A 27,860-nucleotide genomic window follows, 5' to 3' on the forward strand; every position below is an offset into this window, starting at 1 on the left:
AACATTCATCTGTAAAGATATATATTTAGATGTATATATTTTATTTTCCATTTTAAATTTTTGATATTTTATTTCATTGTTATTCTATTTTATTCTTTTTTATTCTATTTTATACTATTTCTATTTTTATTTTATTTTTTGGGGTTGAAATTACTGAGCATTGCTTAAAGAGAGTGTGTGACCCAAGCATTTCATTGACAGTGACTACTTGATGTTATCTCTGTTCATTTGACAATAAAATCTTGAATCTTGAATCTTGAATCCTGTTTTCAATGACAGCTTCTACAACCCTGTTAAGGACCCAACGTAAAAATCTGTACGACCATGAAGACAAACAACCAAAAAACTTAAGAAAGGATGAAACTGAACCTTCATTTTTTATAATTTAATTTAATGTTGAATGATGTACAGAAAATATAGCGTACAATCAAATGAAATGAGCTGTACCAAAAAAAGAAGAAAAAAAAACATGTCTAAATAATATTATTATTAGTTCTCCAATATGAACATAACCTTACAAGTCAACTAATAAAATATTAAACTAACAGCTATGCAATTATTCCTTCTGAGAGTAACAAAATAAAGATTTGGTCATTTCGGAGTGCAGTGCCTAAGAAAATGACAAGAGGCTCCGCTTAGTCGTGTTTGCACATCAAACAGAGAAAACTAAATCCATACACAAAGTCACACCGACACACACACAGACACTCATTTCTCACACATTTGCTTCACCTAGGATCCCAAAACCCCCTTCGATCGATCTCAGCTATATCTGTAGGAACCATTTATTAAAAACGAATGAGTTTAGTACATCGCTTGTGAGGACTAGATATGCAAGAGACCAAATAAATGAGCTGCAAGATGAAAAATCTTTAGTGGTAAAAAATACTAAGTAATGGTGCATTGCTGAGGTGTCCCAAAAACTGCTGTGTCCCACTGCCTTCAACATGAAAGACGTTTAAATAATTACACGATGATGTTCACTCTAGCAGATGATGGCCCTCCTTTCCCACAGCAGGCCAGAAAATACTCATTATTTAAGACGTTTTTCTGCGCCTCGGTCCATAAACGGTGTCTGTATGCAAAAGTGTTGAGTGGAAGTATTAGTTAATTGTACTTAAAATACTGACTGATGCTTTCATTGGACATTAATACGGCCGAGGCATCCAAAATGGAAAGTAAAGGACAAGCATTACTTTTAACAGTAACCCTGTTGTATCTCTGAGCAATTCAAGGCTTCACTCAAGGTGTCATTTACACATCAACCAATCTCCTCCTACTGTATATCCATCCACTGTGAACTGCTACAAGCCTGATGAAACGATGGGAGGGGAGACAGACAGACAGACGGAGAGAAAAGGGATGTAATTCATTATCTCACTGCATACACCCATCCCGCGTTTTGCTGCAGCACCAGAGTATGGATTCTGGGAACTCCAGACACTGTAACTGTTAAGCTGTTTACACAATGAGTGAGAGGAAGTAGAATATGTGATTAAATCAGGTTGAAATCATGTTGAAAGTGATGTCTTGGGCTACAGTGCAGAATTAAGGCAGCGATGCCATTTTAACCGGAGTCGATCCTACTGATTGAATTCTCAGTGCAGTTACAGAGACAAACGTTCTGTTGTGATGTTTTGTAATGACAGTGCTGCTCATATTACAAAACAAGTGAGGATTGTGGGGTCCACAACTTCCCTGCTCGAGAAGAAAAATACCAGAGGGCGAGTGTCACCAGGGGGCGCTCTCCCCTGCTTCAAAGATTGCGTCTTCATATTGGGATAGCGAACGATCACTGGTTTCACCTCGCCGAAAAGAGCAGAAGCAGAGAGAGAAACATGCAAGGTTGTCTTCAAGTACAGCGGCCTGTCCGTGGTTCACGCTCTCTCACACTGTCAGACATGCACATTCACACTCACACACATTCGCACTCCTTCATTTGCCAAAATTGCCAAAGTTAGCGAAGGCATCTTGTTTGGGTGGGACCACGGCTGGGCTGATGGAGTGTGAGAGGCCCATAGCGACTCCTGGCACTCCCACGCCACCCATCATCACCGGAGTGGTCATGCCCATATTCATGCTCATGTTCATTCCCATCATGCCTTGGTTTGCAGGAATTCCGCCCATCCCCATGGTACCCGTGGTCATTGAAGGTGGCATGCCAGTTGCCATCGATGCAGGCATGCCCATCGTCATGGCACCACCTGCCATCATGGGATTGGCCGGTGGTCTGATGGGTGTCACGTGGGGCGGGGAGCTCAGGTTCAGTCCTCCAAAGCTCTGGGTCAGCAGGTTGACGGGGGGCACACCTGCAGACATGAACAGGGACGAGGTGGACACTTGGGTTATGAAGCCGTGGAACAGTTTGGTCATTGCTGTCATGACCCACTTAATGCCTCGGACTTTATTAATTCAAATCCCTGAATTAAAATGTTGTAATAATATCTAATATCACAAATTAATCATTAAATATGACCTGGACCTGGGTGAGCTGCAATATTAGTTTCACATGAGACTTGAAGACCTGCAGCTACGTTGTGGAATGAGTTTGTTTTCTTTTGTATTTCTGCACACAGTAATTGAATTCCAGTGAAACGTGATACCTTGTTGCTGGATGATGTTGTTGAGTGTGGGCGGTGTCTTAGTGGGGTTGAGGCCTGCTGATAGGAAGTCCAGGCTGATATTGACGGAGGGGTCAGACCATGTCGACCCTAATGATCCCTGACCTCCGACGCCAACCTTCTGCTGTTGTCCTATGAGCTGCTGAGATGTGAGGCCTCCCAAGCTCTGAAAAGAAATGACAAACATTTTACCCTTTGATAAATACATAGAGTTAAATAACGGTAATAATGTGCTGTGTACCACACTAACCTGTTGAGAGCGAGAAAGGGGCACGGTGGCCATAGCAACAGATGCTCCTGGTGTCGCTCCTCCCAGAGAGAAAGTCAAACTCTGAGACGCGCTCAGTGTTGTGTGTGGATTGTTCAGTTGATGGTTAACTCCGCCCATCAGGTCAAACAGCTCAGCAGAAGGTGGGCCGTGGGCGGGATTAGTGGCTGGGGCAGTGGGCGAATGGACACTGCCAAACAGGTCAGTGACAGGCTGGGAGGAAGCAGAGCTCGCTGGTGGTTTGGCTGAGAAGGCGCTCCAGTCGCCAAATTCTCCGTTTCCATTGGATGATACAGCAGCTGGCCACAAGAGAGTTGTGACATGTTAAATTGGATTTGGACTATAACTATAATGCACTCTAAAGAACTATACAAATCTAACCCTGTTCTTAGAGAGTACATTTCAGGATTTAAGACAGTACACAATTTAACTGTTTGGTATGAGGGCATAGGGTTTTCCTTACTTGTATGGATCCTACTCCTACACTTGTATGGATGACAATCAGCAAAACTGGCCCATTCATTCGTTACTCGTTTGTCCAACTAACTTCACAATTACTCCTTTCTTTTCCCTGAAACATTATTGTTAAAGCAGACAAAGATCACAGAGGAAAGAAGGAGTTTACCTGAGGCGGTTGGAAGACTGGCAGAGGCTGCTGGAGAGGAGAAGTCAGCAAAACCAGCGATGAGGTCTGAGCTACCACCTGGATGGAGGAACACAATTGGATTCATGCAAAAAGCTAAAGTCTAAGAACCATTTTGTCCAACTCACAGAACACACAGTAAGTTTTTAAAATCATCTTCATGGACTTTGTTTCTTCCTCGTCTTTGTGACAGTTGGTTCCTACCTGTTGTATTGCTCTGATTGGATGAAGGGTCGATCACTAACAGGTCAGCGAGGCCGCTACTGGATGACTGCCTGACTGATGACTAACAAGAGAAGTACAGAGAATTGCCAGTTATTCATGTGCGATTGAAAATGTGTCTCACTTTTGGGGAAGTATGATAGCGTTTATATGTGAGCACCTTTTCCTCTGGGCTCTTGTCCCCAGTGTAGTGAGCTGCGGCACCGAGATCCAGAATCTTGCTGCCCGACGCTCCGCTGCGTTTCCGTGTGGTGGTGGTTGTGGTTTCTGTAGCTTGTGTGATCTGGATACTCTTCGTTGTGACGGTTTCCTCCTCATCTTTGAACTCTAGGGTTTCCTGCCTGCCGTTTCTAGCTGCTCGGTCCTCCTCGTTGTCACTATGGCAACCAGAATATTGGGTTATTGTGTGTTTGTGATCGCTGTGACAATCCAAGACAGAGGTCTTACCACACATGACTGCCATACTGTATGTTTACCTGATTCTGTCGGGCGAGTCGTCTCGTTCCTTCTTCCTGAACTTGTTGATTGTGTCATCGATGGTGCTGCCTATCTTGTCACTGATCTCTCCGAGCTTCTCGCTGAAGGGGAAAGCTCCTCTGCTCTTGTCCCAGTCCTCATCCCACTTACTCCGATCCAACTCATTAGCTGGATAGAGGGAGACAGGAAAGTGCAGTGAGAGGCATCCAACCAAAGGTCATGAGCAGTCCATCACATTACTGGTAAAAACCTCCTGAATCTGTGTAACCATTGACTATCTCTAAATATTCTGCTGCAAATAATAATTGTAATATTAGCTTGATTCATTGTTTGGTCAATAAAATAAAATATCTTGATATCCAATTGACAGTGATATAAAAGACAGCAAATCCTGATATTGTAGAAGTTGGAGCAAGATTCATTGATTTCGATAAATTACTTTATCAATTCATTTTCTGTTTATTGATGAATCCGTGAATGTTTTCATCATTTCATAATATCTTCTTAACTATATATATATAAAGCAAATGTGAAGATTTCAGTATCCAGAAACTTCAATGTTACTAAGGGTTGGCATTAAACAATTTGTTATCATTTTGATCAATTACTGTTTTGATGATTAAACAAATACTGGACAATTTCAACCTTTCATTTTAAACCAGAGCAGACAGACACTTGATTGATTTCCACAGTTTCCTTCCTCCAATGAACTGTAATTTACATTGTTTTCCATAAGGGAAGTATTATTATCACATCAATCCACACTTGACTGAAACTGTCATAGAAGATAAGTCGGTAAGTTACGTACAATTCTTTAGGCTTCCTCCACCTCCTCCTCCTCCTCCTCCGCCCCCTCCGCCTCCTCCGCCTCCTCCTCCTCCGCCTCCTACTCCTCCACCTCCTCCACCTCCTCCATTACTGTCAGAAGAGACTCCAATGTATTTATCTTTATTCTTCTTGGCTTTCTTCCTCTCCTCTCTCAATTTGTCATCGTCCTGGATGAAATCCACCATCTCCTTCACCTTCTGACGCACATTGATGCCCTGATCTTTACCATTCTCATCTGCAAACAGACACAAGCACAAATTAAGTTGTTTTTTTTTGGGGGGGGGGGGGGTTGTCCTGACCTTTCCTGTCAGACAACTATCAGGTTTTTACTTCAAATTACAATTAACCATTTCTATTTTTGACACGCCCCTCCAGATATACAAATCTCTGTGTTGGTCCCGGCACTTACAGATAAAAGCATATCTCAAATTTATTCAAAATAAAGGAAAGAAAGAGGAAAAAGTCACCAATCAAGTTGTAGTTTTCTAGAGATCGCAGGTCGTAAATGTGTTCTCTGGCACTGGTGACGACTCTTTCAGACCCGTTCCTGATCAGATAGGCCAGCAGCAGTAAGGCCTGGGAGAGAGACACAGAGAGACGGCAAGAGATGGAGTGAGGAAATAATGAGAGAGGTACAGAAATGTCGAGGGATGAACTAAGCATTGCTCATCGAGAAGAAATGTTCGCCAACAATATACTTAAAGTCATTTCTACTTTACTCAACTGTTTAAGTGAATTTATTTCTTCTCCCAGCAGTTTCCCTCCCTCAAGTCACGTCTCCTCTCCTAAACTCGGCCTAATTGCTTCTTTAATATCCAAACTCACTCTTCCTCAGCTTTTGTATCATCCATAATTCTATAATTCATAAGTCATTATGCAGGTTGGAAACGAGAAGTAGTTGAGAAGCACTGCTCTCATATTTGCACTACACAGAATTCACGGATCGTATCTTGGTATATAAGTGGAAGAAACAATAAAACTGCAAACCAGAATATAGCCACACCTTGTACACTCGTCTCCAGTTCTTCTTGTTGTCCTTCAGCATCCTGGTCCACAGCATGTTCATCACCTCTGGGAATTGCTCATACATGAAGGTTGACCTACACACACACACACACAACCACACAAATATATATGTTATGCATGTAAAACCTACGCAGGTAAACCAAAGCAGAATGTGGCCGAGAGAAACAGCTTGTTGAGTTACCACCTTTAGTGTAACATGTGTCTACCGGCTGCCCTAGAGATAACATGGATACATTTACGTGCACATGCAGTGACTGTAATGTGTGTGTTGCACATACTTGGCTATTTCTCCCATCAGTTGTCCAGAGGGTCCCCAGGGGTCGTCATTGGTGGCCTCTCTGACCTTGGACTCGATCTCTGAGTAGTTCATCACCACATTGGTGCTGTTGACACAAACATATGTTTTCTTCATTAATTAGAAAGTAACATCAATATTTCATAGCTTATACAAAACACACCATGCTGTACAAACACAGGCTAATCAGAACAAATGGCTATAATCATGGGTTGAGTAATCGAGATAGAGAAAATAAATGCTGCACTGATGAAAAAGAGAATCTCAGCTCACTGAATAATGAATGAGAGTTTACTCAAAGGCTGTGTACTGACCAGTGAACTTGAGAGCACAGACACACAAGTACACAGTGTGTGTAATATGTTCAGCTGGCTAGGGAACAACAGAGGATGAGACAGTTTATTGCCTCATGAGCTGAATGTGTGCAGAGGAGCCATATGCTGTGTCTGCTTCCTGTTCTTGTTGCTTTTGTGGCCTCACCTGCTCCTGTGTTTGGTTTTCCGGTGTGTGTGTGTGTGTGTGTGTGTGTGTGTGTGTGTGTGTGTGTGTGTGTGTGTGTGTGTGTGTGTGTGTGTGTGTGTGTTGCATCTCTATATGGGCATGGCTTGTTCTACAGACTGCCAGCAAAAAGTACAGCCAAAGCACTGCAACTTTAAACAAACCTATCTTGTGAATACTACAGACGTCATCTTCCTGCTTTAATTATCCTTTTTAAATTTCCTTCTCCAATCTTCGGCTCCTCTCTTTTTATTGTTTCGTCTTAACACCCAAGTAGCTGCCTTCTTTTCCTACCTCTATCTCTTTCTCTGAGCTCAACCCCCCTCCTAGGTAAAAGTAATTAATTGATGCCTTAGACTCAGTTATTGTCAGTACATAAGACAGGCAGACAGTGAGGGCTCTATAATAGTGTAGCTCATAATCTGCATGAAAAGCAAAGCTGCCAACTCTGAGACGGCAGATCAATAATACAGTATTTTCATCATTGCCGACCAGGCACAACAAACAGCGGATGGGAGCTGGCCTCTAACAATCCCTCAACTACTAATTATAATATTACTACTTCATATTTTCAGGTGCCAGTTAATTAACTACATGTTCAAATACTCTATTTTGCTTAGATAGAATCCTAAATGAGTGATGCAAAGTATTTCAGCGATTGTCATAATAACAGCTGTTTGCATTTTCAAATCGATAAAGAAAGGCGCTTCAATGCTTTCTATCTTATCTCTTAAATACAAATCGGCTGTTTGGTCTATTGACACAATCCAGAAATGATGTAAATCCTCACATGATCGCCTGAGCTAGAGGGGGGGGGGGGGCTCTAGTTATTGACGTAACAATATATCGTCGACCTGACGTGTCAAACTCTGTCCTGCACTCTATCTCTATCTCTATAGGGGCATTTTTTAATCCTATTCCGTTGGATGAATATTGACGGATCGTTATATGATTGTCTTGCAATATATCGATAAACAGAGAATCCCTGTATCGTGATTATTATCGTTATTGTGGGACATGTATCGTGAGTTAGCCTGTGATTCCCTCCCCTGGTCTGAGCTGAGGAGTCACGCTGAACAACTACATATATCATCATCAGAACTAGACACAAGTATAAATCCTCCAAATGTGGAATCCACAGATAAAAACCACCAGGAAACTCCATATTCTTCTGTCAGACTAAAATTCACTCTGGTCATACTCATAATTTCAGTCCTGTTTGCTGTGTTTTCATGTTGTTGTCAGTGAATGATGGTAAAATGGACACAATAATAGGATTTAGGTGTTTTGTATTAGATTGTAAACTACCTGCAGCAATGGTTATCACACAGATCTACATCTCTCTAGCATCTCTGCAGAGACAAACCACTGAGGTGGGATCAGACACTACACAACCATGTGTTTGGTCCCACACCAGCTTTGTTGTGTGTCTGGGACCATGGGGGGTGGGGGGGCATGGGCCTCGTCCTCAGACTGGTGTAGCTCCAGCTGGGAGACGTGCAATTATCAAGCCACTTGTAAAATGTTGCAACCCAGTCTAGTTCCGCCTGCTGGTCTGGGTGTGCACCTGGTGGAGGCTCGGTGCAGACACCGGGGCATCCCACCGGGGCGGGACCGGGCGTGATCCGGCCCCAGCATCCGTGCTAACGGGACCAGTTCCCTGATGACACAGCCGAGCTGGGCTTAGCTAGTTTAGCGGAATTAGCCAGCTGGGTCGCACACATATTATTAATTCCCCTGGTTATCGTATCGCAGTATTATTCCGCCGAGTGAACCAGGGGTGAAGGAGGGACCCGAGAGAAGATGCAATAATAAAAATTAAAAAATTAAAAACAAATGTAATATTTATGCTGCAGGGTTGAAGGTTGGCAGCTAGCCGGCTAGTCAGAGAGCTAACAGCTGAGGGCTAGGTGCGTGACGTCACGGCCCCGCATCCCTCTCCGTTAGACCGGGGGAAGCTGCTGCTGCTGCCCGGGCTCCGGTCGCCTCACCCCGGGTAGCTCACCCCGGGTAGCTCGCCCCCGGGTTAGCTTAGCATCCTCCGGGCGAGCAGCTGCACCTGCTCCGGGTACTCACGCTTTGTCCACCAGCTCCCGGACCTTCCACATGTTCAGCATCTCCTAACGGGACCGCGGACTCGCCCCCCCCCGGTGGTATCCGGTCACCGACGACAGTCCCCCAGCTGGCCGATGCTCCTCGCCCCGGTGAGCTCCGGTGGTTGAACGGCCGCTGCGGGGATCGAACCGGGGCCGCAGTTGCTACGGAAACGAAGGGTCTCCTCCGTTCTACGTCACGGACGCGTCCTCTGCGCATGCCCTTGCGAGGCTGTCGAGCACTCCAAGCAAATTGGAATTAAAAAAAATAAATAAACACGAACATGTGAGATTGAAATTGAAACAAAAAAGAAAAATAATAATTCAGATGAAATCATGTAAATCAGAATCAGAATCAGAAGTATTTTATTGCCAAGTACGTTCACACATACAAGGAATTTGCTCTGGTTATTGGTGCAAACAATGAACATAGAAACATAAAAACGCAATAAATACGACATGCATAGGAGAGCAATAAAAAATGGGAAACCAGTATATATTTACTCACTGTTTACTTCTTATTTACTCACTTTTTACCAATAATTATACAAAGCAACATTTATTTTGAGATAAACATTTCTGAATAAAAATATATTAAAGATAAAAGTAAAAAAGTGAAGTAAAAAAGTGAAATGCTAAATGCAAAACAGTTAACAAATACACCTGTCACACCAGGAAGCGAAATCTGCTTTTAATTAAAGAAAAATCTGTTTCTCTGAATTAAAGAGATTGTTTTGTGTTTTCATGAGAAACACGTTTCCACACAATAAGTTTCCGCAGCTTTAAGGTTTTATTTATTTATTTATCCCATTAAACTGAAGCAGGTGCAGGTTTCACTGCAGCTGACAACACATCAGAGAACTAGCTCTAAATATTCTGCTGCAAATAATAATTGTAATATTTGCTTGATTCATTGTTTGGTCATTAAAATAAAATATCTTGATATCCAATTGACAGTGATATAAAAGACAGCAAATCCTGATATTGTAGAAGTTGGAGCAAGATTCATTGATTTCGAGGAATTACTTCGAAATCAATTCATTTTCTGTTTATTGATGAATCTATGAATGTTTTCTACATTTCATAATATCTTCTTATCTATATATAAAGCAAATGTGAAGATTTCAGAACAGATCCAGAAACGTCACTGTTACTCAGGGTTGGCATTAAACAATTTGTCATCATTTTGATCAATTACTGTTTTGATAATTGTGATGAAATCATTTAAATGCACCTGTCACACCAGGAAGCGAAATCTGCTTTTACCTAAAGAAAAGTCTGTTTCTCTGAATTAAAGTGATCGTTTTGTGTTTTCATGAGAAACACGTTTCCACACAATAAGTTTCCGCAGCTTTAAGGTTTTATTTATTTATGTATCCCATTAAACTGAAGCAGGTGCAGGTTTCACTGCAGCTGATACACATCAGAGAACTAGCTCTCTCCAGTGGTACGAGTTCAGCATTACATCCACGTGTGTCACTGGAGTGGTTGGACTTCATGTGCTTGAGGAAATATGGATGTTTAGAGTTTCTACTTTTATTCCAGAGTCAAGATCTCAAATCTATGTATACAAATCTACTTGTATTTGTCTGAATAAAACTCCAACACTAAAAAAACACAGCTTTATCCCCTCATTGGATCCTTTTAACGTATGAAAGATTGAAACCATGTTGTTTTGTCCTGCTGCATGTGGATGTGTGTAAATGTTGTGTGTTTTCTCCCACAGTCCAAACACACGCAGATTAGATGGTTGACTATGATTGCATCTGGATTGCTAAAATATATGCCTACTGTTCTTTTGTAGCTCAGTTAAATGCAACATCTTACTTGCCTGTAGGTAATATTAGAGTGTTTGTTTCAGGGACTTTTCTACACCTTCAGATATTTACAACTTTGGGATTTCTCTACTCAAGAAATTAAAGGTTAAGGTGTAGGAACAAACACAGTGTAATAATCACCAGTCTCATTTGCCCTCAGCATCCCCTGAATCCTCTTGTATTATTGATAAGCTGGCTCAGTTATGTAGGACTCCAATCTGGTCTATAGAATAACAGATCAGAAGAAAGAAGAGTGTGTGATAATGGCCATCTGAATTAAAAAATCACTGACTGCATCTGTGTTTTATTGCTTCTTTCTTTTTTGGGGGGGGGGAGTTCTTCATTTTCACTCAAGTAAGAATATTTCCGTTGATTTTAATTGTTTTGAATCTGATGTGATTTTCACAAATGTTGGCTGTTGGATTTGAGTTGCATCATAAAGTGATGCAGACAGACTTCCTGCACAGTTGGGTGGAACTAACCCACTTCCCTTCACAGCTAGGGGCTACTTCAACATCTTGTGGTTATGCCATATTTCTATATGCTCAGTGTGTGTCTGAGGAAACTCCCCAACCTCTTTGCTCCTTCTTCTTTCTTGGTTTCTTAAGGGACACCTCATCCTGTCTCAGATTTGTCTCTGATAACCAGGTTGCCATGGTGACCCCTTCGCAGCATAGCAACAGCATCAGCACCGGGCAGAGCTCCGGGTCGGACCCCGGGCTGAACCTGGCCGGTCACACCATGGTGGCCGTGTTCCTCGGGGTCATCCTGGTGCTGGGCTTCCTCTGCAACTTCCTGGCGCTGCTGGTGTTCTCCCGCTTCCACTGGCTGCGGACTCCGGTCAACCTGCTGCTCATCAACATCAGCGCCAGCGACATGCTCGTCTGCATCTTCGGGACGCCGCTCAGCTTTGCAGCCAGTGTGCGTGGCAGGTGGCTGACCGGCTCCTACGGCTGCCGGTGGTACGGTTTCTCCAATGCACTTTTCGGTGAGTGGTCATGTGGCTCCACAGCTTATTATTAATCTGTGTTTATCAGTGGTGGAGACCAGAGCATGTTGTCACACTTTATAATCTTTTTTTTTTTTTTAATGCATCTCAAACGAAAGAACAAAAGTGCTTAAACTTAAACTCATTTCAGTTCAGAGTCATAGTCTATTATCTTGTATTCATGCCAACCGTTGTTTTTTATCGCTTTAAATCATGTAACTCAGACATTTAATTGAACCTTGTGCACACTGTTTGTTTTACAGATATGGCTGGAATGACTTGAAACTAGCGAGTGTGCACATGTGTACACATTGCCCCAACTAGTCACACTTTGTGATGTTAGCAGCAAAAATTAAATGAGAACCAGGGCATCTCTGGGTCACTTTTTAAAGTTCAAATATAAATACGAATATAGACCAAAAAAAAGTGATTCAAAAATGATTGTCATCTCTATATCTGAGCGTTTCCTGCAACAAGGAGTATTGTAATCTCCCCACAGTGGCCACGTGCCATTCGTCTTCATGTGGAGCTTTTGGACAAATATATCTAAACAATGGCATCACATCACATCATTGTTCTATCGTCTCTATCTGTCTCCAAGAAAATCAGAGCTTTGTGGCAGATATGTTATGTTCCTTCTTCCAGTTATAGAAAGGCTTCCTGACTCAATCTTGGGTCAATATCCCACATAAGAAAATAGTTTTGGCCCAAATTCGGCCCACATACTGCGTAGAATGTTGGCACTTGGGTGGTTTGCTCCTGTTTGGCAGATCTCATAGTAATAGCAATACCATATTTCAACCAAAGGTGTCAAAGGTAACCCAAATTAGTTTTGTGATATTTATAAGCCACAGTCACCATTTACCACATGGGCCACTTTAGGTTCACATCCCTTTTGTTCCGGCCACAAGGTGTCTGAAGTGGTCCACATCTATCTGGGATGAAAACTGCTATAGAGAAAAGGGGGAATCAGTGTCACAACACAAATATGTGGTGACTTTCTTGTATTGTCATCCTTGATTAGAGCGGCCCCCAAAAATAACACCACACTCACTCAGTGAAATGAATACAACAAAATAGACAAAACTCTCTCTCTCTCTCTTTCTCTCTCTCTCTCCCTCTCTCTCTGTGTCAGGTATCGTATCCCTGGTGTCTCTCTCTCTGCTGTCCTTTGAGCGATACTCAGCGTTGCTCCACAGCGCCCAGTCAGACTCCTCTCAGCAGCGCAGGGCCAGGGTTGCCGTGGCAGCCTCCTGGTTCTACTCGTTGGTGTGGACCCTGCCGCCGCTGCTGGGCTGGAGCAGGTCTGTACTCTCTCAATGTCAACGCCACAGTTCACTCTATAGATCATTCATTTGCAGTGGTGTATAAAGTACTTGACAGCCATACTTGAGTAAAAGTACAGATATCTTACTTGAAAGTGAGTCCGGTTAAAGTAAAAGTCACTCTTCAGAAAATGACTTGAGTAAAAGTCTTAGAGTTGCTCATATTAAATGTACTTAAGTATCAAAAGTATCTGGTGTTGAAATGTACTTAAGTATCAAAAGTAAAAGTACAAGTACCAAAATTAAAAATGCTAAGGGCTTTTTATAGTAGGCCTATGCAGACACAAAACAATCCAAAATTGTTCAGTTCAGGATTTATTTCAACTGACTGAAAAATTATAACAACACTATATATAATGTATAATTTTACAAATTTTGAACCCGAGATGCTAAGGTAAAAATAGTATTGGACAAATGCATCTGAACTTCTAGAGACAACAAAGAATCAGAATAAACAAGTGCCTCTTGATTCTACCTAAGAAAACTAATAGACCAAATGAACCTTTTGTGTCTATTAGCTTTATTTTGTAACTGCCTGGGTGTTTCCCCTAAAAAAATTATGTAAAGTCACCTTATAAAAGCCCTCAAAAAGCAAATTCATTTGCCTGAATAATAATCCTTACAATTTCAATAGGGCCTCACGTCTGGCAGTGCCTGTCAGTGCTCGGGCCCTAATAATAAAGACTGAACCGAGCTTCTGCAGGAGCGAGAGAGAGAGACAGAGAGAGAGAGAGAGAGAGAGAGAGAGAGAGAGAGAGAGAGAGAGAGAGAGAGAGAGAGAGAGAGAGAGAGGTGCGCAGTGCGTAAAGCTGCACGTTGCACCAACCTCCGCTGCTCAAGTAACAAGCCAGTTTTGAGAATGTATAAGAAGTAGAAAGTACAGATATTTGTGCTCAGCTGTAGCAAGTAAAAGTTAAAAGTCGTCAGGAAAATAAATACTCAAGTAAAGTACAGATATGTGAAAAATCTACTTAAATACAGTAAAGAAGTATTTCTACTTTGTTACTTCCCACCACTGTTCATTTGTTTTATCTGATGAGGATAAACCACGGTAGGTGAGTATGAAGTGTATACAAGAAGAACCTAAAAGAAGTTGGTAAAATGTTGGATATTTATCTATTTATTTCATGATTTGTTTAAGTGTGTCATATAACTCTCTAGTCAATAAATCAATTACTAAGTGGAGGGGTTTTCTTAAAAGGGGCCACAATTAACACAGACAGGCCAATTACATGTCCAGCATCCTACACAATGTTTGATTCAATGCCAGGAATGAAACACACACACACACACACACACACACACACACAATAATTAAACATGTTATTACTTTAAACTGGATTTCATATTTTCCTCTTGAAGATAAAATCCCAAATTGGAAATACCTGGCCCCCCTTCAACTAGACTCTTTCATTACATATAAAAGTACAACTCAGTTTTGATAAATCGGATTTCGACTTAAGTGATCATAATGACTCCAGGGAGAGAAAAAAAGAGAAATATTAAACATATAACAACACAGGACAGGAACATACTAATGTTAAACAATGTGACATCAGCTACGGGCCCGAGGGTCACGGCACCACCTGCTCGGTCCAGTGGCATCAGCGCTCGGCCACATCCCGCTCCTACGTCAGCTGCCTGTTCGTCTTCTGCCTGCTCCTGCCTCTGATGCTCATGTTGTTCTGCTACGGGAGAATCTTACTGGCCGTACGAGAGCTGGCGAGGCAGGTGAGCTCGACCTTTGACCCCAGTGTGACGTCCAGCTCCTACTTCTCCATGCTCACTTTGTCGTGTGTGTGTGTGTGTGCGTGTTGCTGGCTCCAGGTCACCGACATTAACCGGTCGTCAGCTGAGCAGAGGGAGGGCCGTATCCTTCTGATGGTGGTCTCCATGGTGACGGGCTACCTCTTGTGCTGGATGCCATATGGTGTTGTGGCGATGCTCTCCTCCTTTGGACGGCCGGGCATGTTGCCGCCCACTGCCAGTTTAATCCCCGCCCTCCTTGCAAAGGCCAGCACCGTCCTCAACCCTTTTATTTACGTGCTGCTCAACAAGCAGGTAACAGCAGCTCAGTGTCAATACTCCATGCGTCCTTCCAGGAAACCTTAGAGGCCCCACCAGTTAATAGTTGTTAAATACGTAATATGACTCATATTACTTGATTTCCAGCCGGCTTCATCTCAATTACACATTACACACAAGCTGCTGAACACGAGAGGCCACAGCAAATAAATGGAGCAGAAAAACAAACGTCAAACATTGACTTTCAAACATCCACTTAAAAGTGAGGAGAGAGCGGTTGTCTTATCATCCACTTGTGTTTTCAAGGATGTTTTATACAATTTTTATGTCACCAAATCAAGTGTTTTATTTTCTTTCATCTCTGTTTCCTCTCCCACTAAAAACAAACATCTGCTTAAAACTGTATATGACTCACTACAGATGCAGTCGCGGTTCAGAAGTCTAAAACCAGACTGTTGCCACAGACAAAGAGCTAGGATGTAATCCAGCACTGGTTTATAAAGTCTAACCCTTCACATTTATCTTTGCTTTAGACGACACAATTCACATTTAACATCTGCTGTGATCAAAGAGATTTCTTTCCTGAAAGTGGAAATGTTCTTGTGTAGAGTTAAAGCAACACCCTGCAACAGTTTTACATGAAATAAGCAGCTTCAAAACTTTGCTGAGTGGTTATTAAAAGCCAGAGTTTATCTTTAATATTCAGCAGGAAACTTTCAAAATATGAAGAATTCCGAACAGAGTTTGGTGGATTTGTTAGAGCAGCAGCTCTTCTGGTTCAGGAAGCCGGGGATCATGGGTAATATCCACCGCTCAGCTGTGTCTCAGCTCAGTGAGTGGGACGACACAGCCAGATCTCGGGTCAACAGATTGATGGAATTAGTTTTTTTATCTACATGAAAAGCTTGTCATCCTGGGACACAGAGCCTAACAGGATTAATAACCCTGTGTGGCTGCAGGGGGCGCTGCTGCTCAGTAAAAAGTTACATACTGTTGCTTTAACATGCCAGTGCTGCTCTGAAAGTGCTCGTCTCTTCATCACGTGTTTCACTGCTCTTCACTTCCTGTGTTTGTGTCGCTCAGTTCTCCAGATGTTTCCTGAACATGATCAGGTGCAGCTCAGAAGCCCCGCCCACCCCGGGCCACCTCACTCTGCCCAGCAGCGAGGCGGCGTGGCCTCAACCTCGCAACCTGTCAACAGAGGAGCTACATTCACCAAAACACATACCTGCAGCATCCACGTCACCCAGTGTCCTGCCATAGCCACACCCTCCATATGGAAGGTTATTAATAGTTAGACATGTTGACCTCATTGTCTGAGTAGAAATGCACTGTGTTACTTCAGTCCAGTGTTAATGCATGAGATGTAGCTCATTTTGTTGCCAATATAATCTCACGGGTTTGATTACACTTTAAACTGTAATTCAATTTAACATCATTCCCATTTCAAGCACTCCACTTACACTTAGGGTAATGTTCAGTAAATTAAAGTCAAGAAAAAACAAGTTTGACTACATGGAAGAATGTTTTTTTCTGTCCGGTTGTTTTGTGTTGTCATCAGTGGAGGACACTGTGTTTCAGCTGTGAGCCGCACACATTGGACCGATTACAAAATACGTGAACTACATTATAAGGTGACATTTATGCATGACTTTATTTTGTGTTGAGCGATACACAACAATTACAAATTCTCAGTTTGGAATAAACAACTTTCAATTTCCTGAATGATTGGTCGACGGCAAAATAATTTATTAAGAAAATAAACATACATCTTGAAAAATATACAGTCATTATGCTTCATGGACACTGACTGAAATCTCAGTGAGAAGGAGATTTGTGTAGAGACACATTCACATTAGTGGTGAAGCCATAACGACCGACAGACACGTTGAAATACTTTCAGGTACGAGGTGTGATTAGCGTGATGATGTCTGAACTGCCGTGAGTCTCAGGTTAACCACATACAGCACATGAGATATAAAACTCCGAACCACCCCGTGAATCTGTATTTTAAAACAGACAGAGCCGCTGGATTCAAGTCTTACGAACAATTCAAAAATACATATGAGACACTATAGAAATGTTCATGAGGTGTAATTGCTGCTTAGCTGGTCTGTGTTTAAGGTGCATCCATGTCGTGGAACAGCGAAGCCAAGCCAACAGCTTTCTCCCCTGTTGTTTAACTGGGGTGTGGAGATTCTGCTGTTTTAAAACTCTGAGGAAGGATAAGAAACAACGTTCACTGATGAGTGGAAACATAAAATCTAGACCATCGTACATCACGCTGCTACGACTGTCATGTTTTGTTTCAACTGGACAATTGTAAAAATACAGACACACAGTCCACACAGACACACAGTTCACACAGATACTATATTAAAGTGTCATGTCTCCATTTTACTTTGATTAGGCTTGGGTCAATAAAGGAGGAACCGCTCTTACGCAAGGTGCCTTAATTTTAGGTGTTTTCTCGGTAGTTTCTTGATAGTTCATCAAGAAATACTAAAACCACTTTTTCCAGCTTCTCAAATGCAAGAATTTGCTGTTTTCCAGTGACTGGAGTTTGAACTGGTAGACGAAACAAGCCTCTTTAACAAAGCTTAACAACACAACAAATTACAGGATATAAAACATATCTATAATTGTCCAGTCCTAAAAACTATTTTAAAATATTCGTTCCCCTTCAAAAAATTGTTTTAATTGGATTTAAAAAATGAATAGGCTAAACATTTGTAAAGGAGATAAATGATGCGTAATAACACAAATTAAAATGATCACCCTGAGTATGAGCACAATATGTGTCCTTTACGCTCACCTGTGAGTAGTTTATTGGAGAGGCCATGGGCTCTGATCGTGTGTAGTTGGGGGGGTTGGCGTGAGGGTCGTAGCCGAGGCGAGCCAGCATGGGGGCGATTTCTGCCATGTCAATCAACACGTCAGAAGGAATGTGTCCCACCCACTTGGAGAGCGCGTCCGTGTTCACGGGCTTCATCACCTGGTCCGTCGAACGCTCAACCCTGCACCAGGAAAACATGAGCTCAGTTCAAGTGTGTTGGGCTGTGATGCTACAAGGAAAAGCTCAGATACAGATAATTATTATCAGCCAATCTAGAAGAGATAGACTCATGGATCTATTGTCTTAAGTCTGGACTTCACTCCATGAAACATTTTCACGCTGATCTGCATTTCTCTGTGTCCTTGTGAAATGTCATTGATAGAAAACATAGCTCAATAAGAAGTAGACTAGAAACTGCTGCCCTGGTTTCCTGTGGCTGAGGTTTGACTCCCCTCACCCTGACCTGCTGCTGCGGATCAATCAATCAATAGAGTTTTAAATTACCTCTGTCGCCTTCCTGTCACTCCCACAGAGCCCTGTCATAAAGAAAATGCTTTTTTCCCATGTGACGCATTACTTGACCACAGTAAGTTAAGCTTCTCGTTTCATTGTCAACATCTAGTGCCGCCCACGTCCATTGTGGTTGTTTTGTGTTTCCATTGTCTGGCTTTCCGATTCGTGTCTTACCCAAGTGCATATAGTTAAATGCACTTGTGTAAAACGTCTTGTTCACCTTCATCTAGGCATGCAGGGAGCCTCAGTTTATTATGCTGAGGTTTTGATATATCTGAAAGTAGGAGCGGCCTGGGAAGTGAACTTTGACTTCAGCACGAATTTGGAAAGATAAGAAGCACCTTACTTTTCCGGGAGATCATATTCAGAGGTAGATATCTGCAAACCTCAGCATGTGAAACTGAAACCATCTGCAGGGTCAGAATCAAGCTTGGTGTCTGCTCACATGCCAAATACTCACTTGGACAGAGACACACCACCGGCCTTGCCAATCAGCTCTTCGTGGTGCAGCACTGATGGGTCCCATTGCAGGTCTAGGAAGTGAAGCAACTTCCTCATTTCCTCCTGTGGTTGGAGGACCAGCTGCTCGTAGCTAACAGGGAGACATCTGCCCTTCCCGGCTGCCTGGCACTGGTTGAACATTGTTTCCACTGCACTGCTCCACTTGGTCAAACAGTCCCTGTAGCTCGTCAGATCAAAGCCAGAGATGGTCACCTGTGAAAGGAGCGATGATAAAAACACAACAGACCTGATCATGACAGGCTCTAAATGCAGAAATGCTCAAATAATTTGGTGGTGTGACTGATGGAAAGAGGAAGCCTGTGATGAAATGTTACTGCCTGCAGCCACGATGATGAAGGGAACCAGCGTACCTTGCGTGAGATCATGGAGTGGACGGTGGCGCGTCCGTCTCGTAGCATCAGCACAAACTTTGCTTTAGGGAAGATGCGTGCCAGGTATGAGAGACTCTTCAGGGCGAACGGGTCCTTGTTACAGAGGCGAGGTGCAGGCTCTCCATGGCCGACTATCACCTGAAACACATGTAAAAAATAAAAACAAGAAACGGCAGAGTTGTTGCCTTCAATCCATTAATTTTAATACATGCATTTTTATTGTTTATATTGAGACATCAAGTATAAATATTTCGTCTTATTTGTAAGATAGATGGACATTTATTCTATTAAATAGAAATAGAAATATTTTAGCCAAGACACAAATTATAACCCAGGATTTTTCTTTTACTCCTTCCTTACCTCATTTGAATTTGTTGTTTGTAATCAATTATTGATAATCAATCATTCAAATTGTGTAACATGGTAAGGATATCTGTGGGATAGGATTTTCTCAAACTATATTGTAACTGTTTTCACATTTTACACATCTTAATAACCTGAAAACCACCGGAGATGCTTTGATCCCAAAATTGTGTGAAAATGATAAACTGCCGCACGTGCTCGATAAAACCACAACTGGTCATTTCAATCAGGGTTTTGTACAAATCAAACAAGATTTGACATGTTAAAAATAAACTTTATATGTGCTCCGGGGCAGATTTCATTTCCTTTGGGCAGATCCAGGTTGGCTTCTGCAATCTGGTCTCTGTCATAATGCGAAGCAAAGCCAAGTACCTGCCAGGAGTAGCTGCATATTCAACTGGCATTATTACATGGGTGGCATCTTCTCATCTTAGTCCCAATAAGAAAGCAAATACATGTATTCCCTCGAAAAAATTTCCTTTAATAATCCCCTCTATAGTTTATGTGTCATATACATTTTTTGTACTCTTGTATTTAACAACCCTTTACATGTTTCTAGATGCTTAGAGACTTCACTCCCAAAAAATAAGACTAACTGTGCTGTAAAAGTCAATATAACCCAATAGACCCTTATATGTTCTGACAATTATCAGATGAATCAATAATGACACTAAAGTGATTATGTTTAAAACTTTATTTGTATATTAACAATTGCCTTTAGTAACATAGCAAACATCCCTTCTGCATCTGTTCATCTGAAAACTTGGTTGTGTAAAGTGTGTTTCGGGCTCAGCTCACCTCTAACAGGAACGCTCGCACAGCTGAATCCAACACCTGGTCGGTGACACCCGCCTCGTCCAATCGGATCTTCTCCTTGACCGAGCGGCTCCAGGTGGCCCGCATGGCCAGGAGGCGAGGGATCACTCGGGTCTCTTCCCCGCACCGCACGGCGTGGTGGGCGTCCAGCATGACACGCATCAGTGTGGTGCCGCTCCTGGGAAAACCTCCGATGAAGATCAGGGGCGTGTCCTCAGGGAATTGCTCGGTGAGGGTTTGACTCTGATTGGCTGAGGCCAGGTTGAGCTCCATCCATCGGTAGCGGTGGCTTTTTGGAGGGCACTCGATCCCGCTCATGCCCAGGTAGAGCAGCGAGGCGGAGCAGAGGAGCACGAAGCCCAGCAGCAGGTTTGACCTGGTGTTCCTCATGGTATCCGGTTGTGTGTTTGGGAGTCAGGAAGACATAAAATAATATTCAAGGGCACGTGCTTACGTCTTCAATTGCAGTAAAGGTCAGTTGGACGTGGCTTGACGGAGGCCGGGCCCCCTCACTCCCCTGTCGGTCTGCAGTCTTGGTGTTGGAGAGTGGGATCCGGGCCTGCTGCACTCCACAGCCAAGCATGTCTCTTATCCATCACTCCTACAGCACCAAACACATGAGAAGAACATGTTAGAGCTGCACCGGAATCCGTTTTTTGCCTTAAAACCAGTCGATGCCTCGGTTTCTCTGAGATTGTGAATCCTACTGCAGAATAATTTCACAACTTGTTGACTAACAAAAGACACAAATCATCTTATTCTAAATGTCCAGTAAATGAGTAACTGCCCTGCGTGAGTGAGCCATTACAGCATCAGCAAGCTGAGTGTGATGGTGGCTGCTGTGGTATTGTGCCAACAACACTTGCACACACTTTAATGGGATCTGAAATGAGTCCAGTTTCTGTCCTCAGAGAAGCTGCTCTGCATCTTTCCTCTGGGGAGGAGCAGACTCTTCAGCCATATCAAACTTCACTGCGGCATGAAATGCAGACACTCTCCGAGGCCGTGTATGTGAGGCCACTAATTACGACTTCCTCCTGTTTTCATTGTCACTGACAGTTTCTGCCACACCGCAAGGCAGAGCGATTTGTTTACGATCAGGTTGCTACTGACGCAGCCCTCCTGCAACTTCCCCATTTCTCTTGTGCACGTGAACAGTTTTGACTACGATTCCTCTCATTAGCACAAAAAATGAACAAGCTTGCCAAAAGAACTGAATCAGCACAACTTATTAATGGTGAATGTTTCTTTACTAAAAATACATTACAGCTCTAAAATCATACAAACCATGACTCTATCAACTACCAGCAGCTTTACATTTTGAACAAGCCTCCCTTTCTCAGAGGTTTGTTTCTTTCTTTCTCAGACTGGATGTTTAGTGAGCCTCACATCTGGATGCCACGTGGGAAACCCTGTGCTTACTGTGCTGGAGAAGCCTGGGCATGAGATTCAGCCTGACCATCAAAGCGTAAGAGGAAAGTCAGCTGGAAATGAGGACATCCCGACCTGGCAGGGAAACTAAGATGCTGTTTTAATCCATGCTAAGTCCAGCGGTATCCACTGGCTTTGCATGTAAATCTAATGCATTTCCATGCAAAGATTAAGCCACTTGGAGAATTAGGCCAATGGTTTTAGTTGAGCTTTGCTGCTTTTTTCCCTCAACATAGTTAAAGGATTTACCCAGATCACAAAAAATGTTTCTCACTTTAGGAACGCCTCTAAAACTTATTTTCAATTTCATTCATTTGATAAATTTGTTTGCTTTCGTTCTCAATTACACATTCGGTCGATAATGAAAAGCGGAAAATTTGTCATGGACACAGAGCTGCATGGATTAGTCAGTTCAAAGAAAATAGGAAAAGTAATAATATGCAACTACTTTGATAATCAATTAATGATCATTATGCCATTTCCAAGCGATAAAAATCAATTTCTTTGTCCCAGCTTCTCAAATGTGAGAATTTGATCTTTAGTTCATCACATATGGTAAAATACTGAATGTCTTCAGATAAAATTAACAAACACAACACAAATATCAATGTTGTGCAACCATGCAGATGGTTTTTGAGACAGGTTTTTGAGATATACATCTACAGAGTGGCTCCAACACAATACAATCAATGAACTGTTTATTTGTGTTGCTCGAAACACTGAAATTAGCTAGAAACATTTACCCTAACCCTCCAAATAAAATGTAAGCCCCCTCTCTATAGGATGGAGGAAAACATCTCAGTGTTATCGGGAAAAACTGAAAAAGTCAAACAAAACTTGGCAAGAAACCAAACCAAACAAGTATTATCAGACTGACAACTCAAAAAATGAACTGACCTAGAAAGGGCCACTGTATTCTCTGATCAGGAACAAACACGTCTAGGACTCCAATCAAACAGCGACGAGCAATAACAGTCTGTCACCGGACTACAGCCGAGGCCGAAAGCAGCAAACTGACACCTCTGAACAGCAGGTCGTCAGGAAACTCAAAGCCCGGGTCCCATTCATCCCCTCACAGGGGAGGAAACCCTGACCCCGTTCAGACCTGAGATTAACATCCGTCCAGAGTGATGCCATCATGACTTCCTGCCCAAGGGCAATTCTAACGAGGATAAACCCGTCTGCAGTTTCCCCAAAACCAAGGTTTATATGTTAATATACAGTAATACAGTCCTCCACCCTCCCAGCCATTCCCTTAAAAGCTTCCCAGGATTTCTTTTGTGTATTTCTAATGAGCTGGTTTGTTTTCTTTTGTGCTGCAGAACTAGTTTCCCCTCAGTGGCAAAAATAAAAATGGGAAATTTGATTGCATATGAAGTTCAACTGCCTCTGAGCTCTGCCTTGCACCGGTGACCCTGGTGCACAGTGGTGACACCTGTAAGAGAGGCGGTGGACTAGTGGCAGAAACTTGGACTATGGGCAGAAAAGGTTTGACTTTTCCAGTTTTTCCAGATAACACTGAGATTTTTGCCTTCATCCTATAGAGTTGGGACTTGGGAATTTTCTTTGGGTTTTTAAAAAAGAACTGAAGGGTTAGGCTAAATTTTACAACCTAATTTCAGTGTTTCGAGCAACACAAATAAAGAGTTCATTGATTGTATTGTGTTGGAGCCACTCTGTAGATGTATATCTCAAAAACCTCTCTCAAAAACCATCTGCATGGTTGCACAACATTGATATTAGTGTTGTGTTTGTTCATTTTATCTGAAGACATTCAGTATTTTACCATATGTGATGAACTAAAGATCAAATTCTCACATTTGAGAAGCTGGGACAAGGAAATAGATTTTTTCGCTTGGAAATTACTTAATGATCATTAATTGATTATCAAAGAAGTTGCATATTATTACTTTTCATATTTTCTTTGAACTGACTAATCCATGCAGCTCTGTGTCCATGACACATTTTCCGCTTTTTAATACAGTCCTCCAGAACTAGTTTCCCCTCAGTGGCAAAAATAAAAATGGGAAATTTGATTGCATATGAAGTTCAACTGCCTCTGAGCTCTGCCTTGAACCGGTGACCCTGGTGCACAGCGGTGACACCTTTAACCAGAAGGTTGAAAAGAAAGCCTCCTTGTTCCTCCCAGGAGAGAGCATCGACTTCCTGTTGAAGGAGTGATACTGAGAGGGACTGTGCAGCTCCAACATCATGACTGCAAGAGCTTATTGTTTCCGTTAATGCTCAACAATGGATGTGTATCTGTGTGTGAGCAATTCTTGCACGAAAAACATTGTCTTATATGTGATCCACACACAAAATCCGGCACAAAGGGAGGATAACAGAGGTGATTTTAACTAAAAACATGGTGTAAATGACTCTGTTACGAGTAGAATTTAAAAGTCTGGGCTTAAAGACGCTTGGATGACACCACAGCTGCAGTATGGAGACATTGTATGTTATTCTTTCTGTTGTTTTCTTTACGTTTGAAGAATTGATCTCCGGTTACTTCCATTGTAATGGATTTGGCTGAGACGCTGTTTGCCCCTGAGTGTTTCTTTCGTACTCAAACACTTCACTTCCCCTTCATCAGCAAAGTGGTGGAGTAGAACAGAGTGAATTTTCTGTTTTTTAAGTCTATTGTTAAATAACAGTCCCCATTAGGGCTGGGCAGAAAAGACAATATCAATGAAAATTTCTCCAGAATACGTAAATTTTCACCACTTTCTAACTTTCTGCAAATTTTGGTAAGAAGTTGAGCATGTTAAAGCCCTCAAAAAGCCAATTCATTTGCCTGAATAATAATAATAATAATAATAATAATCCTTACAATTTCAATAGGGTCTCACCTGACCTTTGAAGTCAGTGCTCGGGCCCTAATAATGACCAAGGTATAGCTTTCATCAATGGCAATAAAGCAAACATCTATCTGTAATTACTAATGTGTTGTGTACAGGGAGGAACACTTCATTTTATCTGAAGACATTCAGTATTTTACCATATGTGATGAACTAAAGATCAAATGCTCACATTTGAGAAGCTGGGACGAGGAAATTGATATTTTCGCTTGGAAAAGACTTAATGATCATTAATTGATTATCAAAGTAGTTGCATATTATTACTTTTTTACATTTTCTTTGAACTGACTAATCCATGCAGCCCTGTGTACATGACAAATTTCTGCTTTTCATTATCGACCAAATGTGTAATTGAGAACGAAAGCAAACAAATTTATCAAATGAATGAAATTGAAAATAAGTTTTAGTTGTGTTCCTAAAGTGAGAAACATTTTTTGTGATCTGGGTAAATCCTTTAACTATGTTGAGGGAAAAAGCAGCAAAGCTCAACTAAAACCATTGGCCTAATTCTCCAAGTGGCTTAATCTTTGCATGGAAATGCATTAGATTTATATTATATTATTACTTTTCACATTTTCTTTGAACTGACTAATCCATGCAGCTCTGTGTCCATGACAAATGTTCTGCTTTTCATTATCGACCAAATGTGTAATTGAGAACGAAAGCAAACAAATTTATCAAATGATCGACTTCAGAATTGTCAGATGTTGGTCGTTCTTCTGCATTAAGGCAGGAAAGAGTATAATAAATCCTTAAGTGTCCTAAAGGTGAATGTCCAGCTGCAGGACAAACTGTGTGGTGAAGCAGATGTTCAGGTCACTGCTGTGTGTGTGTGTGTCTGTGTGTGTGTGTGTGTGTAAACAGGATTATTGTACAGCTGCGAGGCGGAGGCCCAGCCAGCCTCGCACATCTGGCCGGGCTCCATGATGCTCCTCGCCGGGCAGCCTCCAGGTGAGTGACCCGCTGTCAGAGCGACTCCACCCGGCCACAGACCAGCCTCGTCCCCGGTCGCAGGTACCACACACTCCGGGTAAATAACAAATAGAATTCACTCACCGAAACGTGACGAGGAGAGAAAAACACACACAAGTGAAGATCGATCCCAGGAAAGATTCACCAAAAAAAGGGGGGGGAGGGTGCTGGAGGGAGGGAAGAGCCACTCCGCCGCCCTCACACCACACACAACCGGGAGGTGGTGAGGGGGGGTCACCGAGGGAACCTCTCCGCCATTTCTCCGGTTCCTCGATCGCACAGGAAACACACAACGCAGCAACACGACGCAGCAGCAGCAACACAACTTGTGAAGAAGCGGAGGCGTCAACAGTACCGAGGCTGAGCACCAGCGGAGGATCCCCGGGCGCTGATTGGTCCGCGTCAGCGCTCCAGGGCTTCCCATTGGCGGAGGCGTGGAAAAGGGGGCAGGGCCTGCCGCTGTGGTAAAGCGTGTGTTCCTCCTTTTGCCTCATCGATTCGTTTACTCGCAGTTGAAAGGCCACAGGGGAAATGCAACCTCAGTGTGGGGATTAAAGGGAGAGTCCACCCCCCCACCCCCTAAAAAGAGAGAGAGAATCCACCCAGTCTCTACTCACCACTGGAGTGGGGTGGAGGGGAAGCAGTGGTGGGAAGTAACAAAGTAGCAGTGGTGTATAAAGTACTTGAAAGCCATACTTGAGTAAAAGTACAGATATCTTACCTGAAAGTGACTTCGGTAAAAGTACCAAGAAGTAGAAAGTACACATATTTTTGTTCAAATGTAACGAGTAAAAGTAAAAAGCCGTAAAAAAGGAAAAGAAATACTCAAGTAAAGTACAGATATGTGAAAAATCTACTTAAGTACAGAAACAAAGTATTTCTACCTCGTTACTTCCCACCACTGCAAAGTAGAAATACTTTTTTCACATATCTGTACTTTACTTGAGTACTTATTTTCCTGACAACTTTTTACTTTTACACGTTACATTTGAACAAAAATATCTGTACTTTCTACTTCTTACATTCTCAAACTGGCTTGTTACTTGAGCAGCGGAGGTTGGCGCAGCTCTCTCTCTCTCTCTCTCTCTCTCTCTCTCTCATCTAGGGTTCAAAATTTGTAAAATTATACATTATATTCATATTGTTGTTTTAATTTTTCAGTCAGTTGAGATAAATCTTGAGGAACATTTTGGGTTGTTTTGTGTCTGTATAGTCCTACTATAAAAAGCACTTTGCATTTTTAATTTTGGTACTTTTGCTACATTTCAACACCAGATACTTTTGATACTTAAGTACTTTTAATATGAGCTACTCTAAGACTTTTACTCAAGTCATTTTCTGAGGGGTGACTTCTACTTTTACCGAAGTCACTTTCAGGTAAGATATCTGTACTTTTACTCAAGTATGGCTTTAAAGTACTTTATACACCACTGAGGGGAAGTGAAGGGTTCGAGTCCACACAACACTATATGGAAGTTTCAGGGTTGAACAGTGTTGCAGCTAAATCCAATACAATCAAAGTAAATGGTGACCCACATTCTTCAAATGTGTCAAAACAACAAAAAAAGCTCAACACAACATGTGTCCATACTTGCTGCTGTGGTGTCATCCAAGTGTTCGCAGGCCAGAGGATTCAAATTCAAAAAGTTTGTTTCAATGCAGGAAATAAAACCTACAAATAATCAGTGACAATCGCTCCACTAAGTTTATACTAGAATATAAAGCAATTCTTCTGAAATGTGCCGTTCTGCACAAAGTACTTTTGGTAGTTTGGGTACTTTAAGAATATTTTGTCAGTGATGCTTCTATATAACCTTGAATACAGGTCTGCTATGATTGTACTGATTATATTCTGGATGCTAATAGGCCTATACTTGTGCTACTGTATTTCTTGTTTATACACATTTATAATTTCTCTCTGTCATATTGCTAGAAACATTTCAGATCATTTCACATTCAGTCCTATGGGGCTTAAACCTGGGCTTTGCCTGAACCACTCCAGGACCGGCAGGGACTTGTCTCTAACCAGCGTTGCCTTCAGGGTCATTGTAG

The 27,860-nt window shown here is 42.2% G+C and overlaps 3 protein-coding genes across 3 annotated transcripts; 1 reads left to right on the plus strand and 2 right to left on the minus strand.

Annotated features, from left to right (window-relative positions):
• Positions 1-453: 453 nt before the first annotated feature.
• Positions 454-9,121, minus strand: LOC133019857 (clathrin interactor 1-like). Its single transcript, XM_061086437.1, has 13 exons — positions 8,955-9,121; positions 6,364-6,468; positions 6,063-6,159; positions 5,527-5,635; positions 5,139-5,294; positions 5,040-5,060; positions 4,231-4,399; positions 3,915-4,131; positions 3,737-3,818; positions 3,515-3,592; positions 2,872-3,188; positions 2,604-2,787; positions 454-2,309 (listed from the first exon to the last, which is right to left on the minus strand). Exons 1-13 carry the CDS (start codon positions 8,993-8,995, stop codon positions 1,936-1,938), a joined length of 1,950 nt encoding a protein of 649 aa, XP_060942420.1. The 5' UTR covers positions 8,996-9,121; the 3' UTR covers positions 454-1,935.
• Positions 9,122-11,433: 2,312 nt separating this feature from the next.
• Positions 11,434-16,389, plus strand: LOC133019855 (pinopsin-like). The gene is made up of 5 exons (XM_061086435.1): positions 11,434-11,776; positions 12,912-13,080; positions 14,661-14,832; positions 14,929-15,162; positions 16,210-16,389. Exons 1-5 carry the CDS (start codon positions 11,443-11,445, stop codon positions 16,387-16,389), a joined length of 1,089 nt encoding a protein of 362 aa, XP_060942418.1. The 5' UTR covers positions 11,434-11,442.
• Positions 16,390-16,753: 364 nt separating this feature from the next.
• Positions 16,754-26,134, minus strand: LOC133019638 (protein-tyrosine sulfotransferase 1-like). The gene is made up of 6 exons (XM_061086188.1): positions 25,893-26,134; positions 20,530-21,148; positions 19,348-19,506; positions 18,936-19,189; positions 17,942-18,143; positions 16,754-17,341 (listed from the first exon to the last, which is right to left on the minus strand). The coding sequence occupies exons 2-6, from the start codon at positions 20,935-20,937 to the stop codon at positions 17,306-17,308; spliced, it is 1,059 nt and encodes a 352-aa protein (XP_060942171.1). The 5' UTR covers positions 20,938-21,148; positions 25,893-26,134; the 3' UTR covers positions 16,754-17,305.
• Positions 26,135-27,860: the final 1,726 nt, after the last annotated feature.

The sequence above is a fragment of the Limanda limanda genome, chromosome 14 (genome assembly GCF_963576545.1).
Source record: "Limanda limanda chromosome 14, fLimLim1.1, whole genome shotgun sequence".
Classification (NCBI taxonomy): Eukaryota; Metazoa; Chordata; class Actinopteri; order Pleuronectiformes; family Pleuronectidae; genus Limanda; species Limanda limanda.